At 35.7% G+C, this 7,816-nt stretch overlaps 1 protein-coding gene across 1 annotated transcript; it reads right to left on the bottom strand.

Annotated features, from left to right (window-relative positions):
• Positions 1–5,847: 5,847 nt before the first annotated feature.
• Positions 5,848–6,804, bottom strand: LOC106822802 (olfactory receptor 6C6-like). The gene has a single exon (XM_014828178.3). The coding sequence runs from the start codon at positions 6,802–6,804 to the stop codon at positions 5,848–5,850; it is 957 nt and encodes a 318-aa protein (XP_014683664.3).
• Between the last annotated feature and the right edge of the window lie 1,012 nt (positions 6,805–7,816).

Genomic DNA, 7,816 nt, shown 5'->3' with positions numbered 1-7,816 from the left:
GCTCCTATATTGGGTGCATAGATATTAACAAGTGTTATACCTTCTTGTTAGATCATTCCATCTATCATTATGTAGTGCCTTTCTTTGTCTCTTGTCACAGTTTTTGTTTTAAAATCTATTTTTTCTGATGTAACTATTGCTAACCCCACTTTCTTTTCTTTGCCATTTGCATGGAGTATCTTTTTCCATCCTTTCACTTTCAGTTTGTCAGTGTCTTTAGGCCTGAAGTGTGTCTCTTGTATGGAGCACATATATGGGTATTGTGGTTTTTTTTGTCCAATTAGCCACCCTATGCCTTTTGATTGGAGCATTTAGTCCATTGACATTTAGAGTAGCTATTGATAAATATGTATTTATTGCCATTTTGTTACTTTTTTCCTGGGTGTTTTAGTAGTTCTTCTCTGTTCCTTTCTTTTTCTCTTGCTCTCTTCCCTTGTGGTTTGATGGCTTTCTTTATTAACATGTTTGATTTCTTTTGTCTTACTTATTTGCTTATTTATTATAGGTTTCTGATTTGTGATTACTATGAGGATCCTGTATAATCGTCTATGTATAGCAGTCCATATTGAATTGATAGACTCTTTAGCTTGACTTCTTTCTAAAAGCTCTACTTTTTCACTCCCCTCCTGCCACATTTAATGTTTTGGAAATCATATCTAATCTCTTATTTAGTGTGTGTCTATCCACTACCCTCTTATCATTGAAATAGGTAATTTTAGTTCTTTTGTCTTTTAACCTTTGTATTATCTTCACAGGTCGTCGATCTGCTATTTCTACTATATTTTTACCTTTACCAGTGATTTTATTGCCTGGTTTTGTTGATAACTTTTTATCCCTATTTGTGGTCATCATTTTCCCACTTAAATAAGTCCCTTCAGCATTTCTTGTAGAACTGGTTTCTTGGTGATAAACACCTTTAATTTTTGCTTTTCTGGGAAGCTCTTTGTCTCTCCTTCCATTCTGAATGACAGCCTTGATGGATATAGTGTTCTTGACTGTAGGTTTTTTCCTTTTAGCACTTTAAATATGTCATGCTATTCTCTTCTCGCCTGTAGGGTTTTGGCTGAGAAATCCACTGATAGCCTTAAGGACTTTCCTTTGTGTGTCACTTGTTGCCTTTCTCTTCTGCTTTTAGGATTGTCTCTTTATCTTTAATTTTGGGCATTTTAATTATAATCTGTCTTGGTGTATGCCTCTTTGAGTTGATCTTGTTTGGAGCTCTCTGTGCTTCCTGTGCTTGGATGTCTGTTTCCTTCCTTAGGTTAGGAAAATTTTCAGCTATTATTTCTTCAAATAGATTTTCTGCCCCTTTCTCTCCCTCTTCTCCTTCTTGGACACCTATAATAAGAATGTTAGTGCCCTTGGTACCGTCCCAGAGTTCCCTTGGACTGTTCTCATTCAGTCTAATTCTTTTTTCTTTTATCTGTTCAGCTTGGGTCATTTCCTCTAGTCTTTCATCTAGCTTGCTGATCCATTCTTCTGTATTGTTGACTCTGCTATTGAGTCTCTCTAGTCATTTTTTCATTTCCAGTATTGTATACTTCATTTCTGATTGGTTCTTTTTTATATTTTCCAGTTCTTTGTTTATGGGCTCACTGTGTTCATCCAGTCTTCTCCCAATATCTGAGAGCATCATTAGGAGTTTTTGTTTGAACTACTTGTCAGGTAGGTTGCTTATTTCTGTTTCATTTAGTCCTTTTTCTGGTGTTTTGTCCTGTTCCCTCTCTTGGAATGTATTCCTTTGTCTCCTCATTATGCCTCTTTCTCTGTGCTTATATCTATGTATTTGGTGAGTCAGCTATGTCTCCTGATTTTGGAGAAGTGGCATTGTATAAGAGATGCCTTTTGAGGCCCAGCTGTGTGCTTCCCTCTTGTCACCAGTCCAAATGATCCAGGAGTGACCCCTTTGTGGGCTACTTGTGTCCTTCTTCTGTGGCAGGGTTGCTCTTAATGCAGGTACCCAGGAAGTCTAGTCTTTCCTTCCCTGGCCATGCTGATGTTCTCATGTCTCATACCCTGGATCTTGCTCCACCCACTTTCCCAGTACCTCTATCAAGAAGTCTTTCTTAGTTCAACTGTTTAGGAGAGTTATATTCTCATGCCATTGGGAATTTTACTCCTCACTTTACATTTTCATCTGGCCCTCTTAGGAGCACATTCCAGGGGGAAAAGTAGAAGTGAATGAGATATTGACTCAATCATTGCATTGACCTGAGCCATTTTACTCTGCAGTAATAGCAATTCTAAGAATTAAATTTTGTTTTTGAATTAAGATAATTCTTTCATTTCCTCCAGAAAATCAATTTGCTTCCAAAATTTGATTTTTTTTATATTGGGTTGATCATGCATCTGGATGAAAAGAGCATGGAGAAAGAGAATGTGAGAGACAGAAAAAGAAAGATGAGGGCAGGAGGGAAGAAGAGAGAGATTAGGTTTCAAGTAGATGAGATGTAATCTTCTCAGAATGTCTGATACAGCCTCCTCCTTATACAAATCTCCATTTTCTGAAGTCTTGCACTGTATCTTTATACTATAACTTTATAGCATCATTTGATTTTCATTATGAAAATACACTTTCATGTATATGTATTCATTTTATCTCTCAAGGAAGTCAACCCAATAATCTCCGGTAACTTTCCTCAGATCATGTAGATGGTTAGTGATATAAAACTTCCATTGTCAGGACCACAAACTTATCTTCATTTTTATCACCATCTTTATTTTCTTCATCATTGTCATTGTCACATTTCTTAAACATTTAAATGTATGAATAAAACTCTTAAATTTCTTGTCGGCCTATGAAATCACTATGTTTTTTATTCATTCTCTGATTTAATGTATTTTTGAAAGAAGAAAGGAAATGCTCTTCTTGTTTGTTACAGTTCTATATTGTCTTAGTTTATGTTCAATTCTTTGACTCTACCACTCAGTTTTTGTACTGCATTGATAGAAAATTAGTTTAACTGTGGACACTGTTAAGGAAGACACTTTCAGAGTTTATGAAGTCATAGGATAAGACAAACATTTGCCTAGAGCACCAAGTCCTCTTTAACTTTATAAAAGGTAAGAAGTAAGCAAAACAATGTTCATTATGGAAAATGTCCTCAACCCACAGAACTCTTAGGATCCTCTGCCACATGGCTTAAGACCCAAACATAATCCTTCTACTAAGACACTTTTATTGTATTTCTCTCTCAGTAATCAATGAAACCATAAACATTCAATTTCATGAAGCATATCTGGCACATCCTCTTCTATAATTATTTCAATTTCTTAGAGCTTTGTAAGTATTTGCTGAGGTAATGAATGAATGATCAATGAAAGTAGTTCTTTTTCCAGAGTCTGGAATTTGTTGAGTATAAAGAACTTACCCAGAAGACCTAGTAGCAGAGATCTTGTTCTCCATGGACTTAATTCTAGAGCTTGATATCTAGACACGTGTGAGCCTCATGAAAAATTAACTTACTTTACCAGTAATATAATTTATTTCCCTACTTTAATCACTCTTTTTCCTCATTCTTCTCTCATCTACTGTGCCCTACTGAACATAATTTTCTACCAGGGTGCCAAAGGTGTCTGAAGTAATATGGATAAGCATTCATAATGTCAGACTCTTCAAACAGTGTCCTGTTTAATGGAGGTAAATTAAACAAGAAGGTGCAAAATGAATCTCATCTTTCCTCACTTGTCTCCAATACTGACATGACTTTTTGGGCACAGTCAGTGATAGAAGCAGTAATTTGCAATTTCTGAGACCATATCTTTTCTTATTTTCAAAGTGCCTGCATTGAATTGCCCGTTGCCAACTCAACACCACATATGACTTTCTTAGTTCTTCTCTAAGTGCAGTGGAGAATGTGGATACCATTTCCCAGAGTCCCCTTCCCTGTATGGAATTTAGTTTGCCCATGACAGGACTTGTGCAAAATTTGGAAGTTCAAAGAGAAGCAGAGGCTATTATTCTCCAGACGTGTTTGTAGTCAGAGTGCTGAGCAGGGGCAAGATCCATAATGAATTCTCCATATGTGAGAACTACCCCCTTTACTACTAAGACTATTGGTAGATGCTCTCTCAGAAATTACTAAGAGTTACTGCTGTTTCCCTCAAGCTTTCCTGAACCATCCTCTAAGTCTTCAACCTGCGGTATTACTTTCCTCAATAGTATACCCAGTGTTCAAACATTGTTCTCCTGCTCTTCAAAAGTAGGTTGAGTCGTGGAGCCTGGTGTGTTTTTTCAAAAATGTAGAAGGAGTTAATTTGGAATTGAGATGGGCTCCTAAAATATGCAACAAAATGTTCAATGGTGTTCCTCCACATATATCCCTCTTTTTGTCCTCTGGGGACAATCCATGTTACTCCAACTGCCTTGGAGAATAGGAAGTGAAGATTAGAGTCACCAAGACATTGAGGAACACCTCCTTCCCATCAATTTCCCTTTGGAAGACACCTTATTTCAAAGGACATTATGGGATGATAGAGGCTTTCAGCAATTGGCATTTTAGAATATCGTATGTACTGTCTTTTCGCACTGGTAGAAGTAAAGGATTCACTGTTGGAGAGAGTTTCCTCAGAGAACAAGAATGCAAATGTGTGGAAATAGGACAGGGAAAGCAAGCTGTGACAAAAAGACAACAGAGATTCTGCTAAATCACATCAGCAAAAAGAATGAACTGAAGATGCATGCAATAGCAGATGCAAACCTCAAAATCAGTATGTTGAGGAAGTGGGGACTGAAACAAAGTTCATGCTTTGTGGTTTCTCTTATAAGGTATTCCAGAAAAGGCAAGACTCGTGCCTAAGGACTGAAAGAACTTCAGTTGGTATGTGCATCCAGTAGCGGCGGAGGAGGGAGGATGACCAGGAAGGGGCACCGGGATTATCCAGCGTGATGTAAGCATGCTCTATCATTATGGTTACTAGGGTGTCACTGTTTGTCCAAATCCACTGGTTTAAAATGATTATATGCGCTTTTATATGAGGTACACAATAAATTTGATTGAATCAAACATCCATAATGGATCAGAACATTTTTAACGTACAAATGTTTTAAAATGAATGAAATGATCCCAAAACCCAGTTTTAAGTAAGTTATACCTTGAATTTCTTCCATGAGTTACTATCATTTCTGGGCCTAAGACTATAATGTAATATAAGCAATTTTAACCAAAACCTGCAGTTCAGTTATTTCTACACAAAACAATAACTGATAATGTTTACAAGTACCATATAGATAATCATTATAACTCTCCAGGTGAAAATTATTTAGCAGAATCTCAGTTCCTTTGTACATTTTATAACTCTGTTTATAGCAACTATGAAACTTTTATTTCTTTATTCTTCTTTCAAGGTTAAGCATAAATGGTGATTTCTCTCAAAAGGCCACTTTGATCTTTAAAATTAATCAGATTTCTATCTCTTTTTCATTTCAAGTACAGTTACAAGATATAATAATGATCACGCTTTGAATGTCTCCCTCACAGTGTTAGCACACCAAAATTCTTATGAGCAGATGCAATGGTTATCAATTGGCACATATGTTGAGAAAATTAACTAAGTATATCCAGCAAGGTTCATTTCTAGAAAGCATTCGGTCCACACATGAAAGTATCATTTATGAAAAGAGATATTTCTAGTCAAAGATGGAATTTAAGATTCTGGATTGAAGAAGGTAGTTTACTAATAAGGAGTACAAAGATTTACTCAGAAATAAGAACAGACAGAGTGAACAGACCAAGAAGACTTGGTAAAGCTAATACGACACAGATCACTGACGGGAGAAATGGCATAGACATGAATAAGGAATTGAAAGTTGCATTCAACTTTTTTCATTCATCTTTCAACAATGTATTATTTATATCCAAATTTTGTGTCATTGTTTTGAAAATAACAAAACCTTTGAAGCATATCCTTGAGAGCTTCTTTCACCTGCTGATTCCTTAGGGTGTAAATGAAGGGGTTTAGTAAAGGAGCAACAGAGGTGTTGAGTACAGCTACACCTTTAGTTAAAGCCACTCTTTCCTTTGCTGATGGTTTCATATACATAAACATACAGCTACCGTAAGTAATAGAGACAACAACCATGTGTGAGGAACAGGTGGAAAAGGCCTTTGCTCGTTGTTGAACAGATGGGAATTTTAGAATGGTTTTGATGATGTATGTGTAAGACAGACTCACTAACAACAAAGTGACCACAAGGGTCACGACAGCTAAGATAAAAGCCATAAGTTCTATGAAACGTGTATCTGTGCAAGAGAGCTGCAGGATAGGAGAAGTGTCACAGAGGAAGTGATCAATAGTTTTGGAAGCACAGAAATCCAGCTTGAGTCCCAAGACCAAAGGGGGAAATATGATGAGGAAGCCAGTTACCCAGGAGCTGAGTACAAGCTGATAGCACATTTTACTGTTCATAATGATTGGGTAATGCAAGGGTTTGCAGATGGCAACATACCGGTCATAGGACATGGCAGCCAAAAGGTAAAACTCTGTAACGCCTAACAAAAGAAAGAAAAATAACTGAGTTGCACAACCATTGTAGGAAATTGTTTTGTTTCCAGTTAGAATGCTTATCAAGAATCGTGGAATGCATATGGTTGTGAATGAAACCTCTAAGAAGGAAAAATTTCGAAGGAAGAAATACATTGGTGTCTTGAGATGAGGATCCAGCATGGTGAGAAGGATGATGATTAAGTTCCCCATCAGACTCAAGATGTAGTTGAAGAACAGAAACAGGAAAATCACAGTTTGCAAGAGAGGGTCATTTGTCAGTCCAAGCAGAATGAACTCTATTTCCATTGATTTGTTCATTTCATTTTTTTCTATCGAAGCTAGATAAAAAAAAATTAAACTGCATAAAAAACTTCATAACTTCATTCTCAGTCATAGAATGTCCCATGTTCAGAAACTTACCTATGTGTAAATATTGTCACAAATCTCCTTTGTGTTCATCAAAATGGGCATAGCCTCTAATGTCGGTCGTTTTTATAAAAATGCTGAGTTTCTTCCCTTGACAAGATCTAAATAAGTCCTCTTTACCACTTCACAGGGAACTTATCAGTCACTTGAAATTTACCTCCACAATTTAGTTAGTATAAATGTATAACCCATTTACTTTTTTTTCCCTTTTTTGAAATCTTTACTTTTACTTTTCTTTTCCTTACCTTAATAGGATAAATAGTTCATTTTTCATATTTTCTAAATTTAACAAACATCTCAAGTAATTTTTATTCCATTTATTCATTACCCTGCTCCATTTCATATTTTTTTTCTGGTATCATTTTCTTTCGTTTTTTTAACTCTGTCTTCTTGCCTATACACATATTTTAGGAGTGGCCTTTAGATTCAACATTTAGACAGTTCCCAGTAATCATTAACAATGCCTCAAATATGTATGACTTAGGGAAATAAACAGAAAAAATAATATTGCTCTTCCTATATTTTAATCTTTCTTTTACTGTATTCATTTTATAATAATTTCACATTACTTTCTTTATGTATTACATAAGAAGATTACATTAAGAAGCTGTACCTTTTCATTTCAGTGTAAAATGATTTTGAGCACAATTACAGTTCTGCGCATGACTAGTGTTACAGCAACATTTCGTAGTTACTAATTGTAGTTTGTTTTTTGGTAATTACATTCTTAGTAGAGCCAGTCTATTTTATCTTAGCTAATTTTCAGGATTGGGGGAAATATTCAAAAGGCTTTCTTTTTCTTTTTTGTCCCTTTTAAATATAAGCTGTAATAGAAAAAAAATCAAATGGCATGTGTTTTCCATTTCTTTTCAATTAAACGTATTCAAACATATTCTTTTACTTT

Source organism: Equus asinus, chromosome 22, assembly GCF_041296235.1.
Source record: "Equus asinus isolate D_3611 breed Donkey chromosome 22, EquAss-T2T_v2, whole genome shotgun sequence".
Taxonomy (NCBI): Eukaryota; Metazoa; Chordata; class Mammalia; order Perissodactyla; family Equidae; genus Equus; species Equus asinus.
Note: the sequence above shows the minus strand (reverse complement) of the source record. Positions and strands in the feature narration are given on the sequence as shown.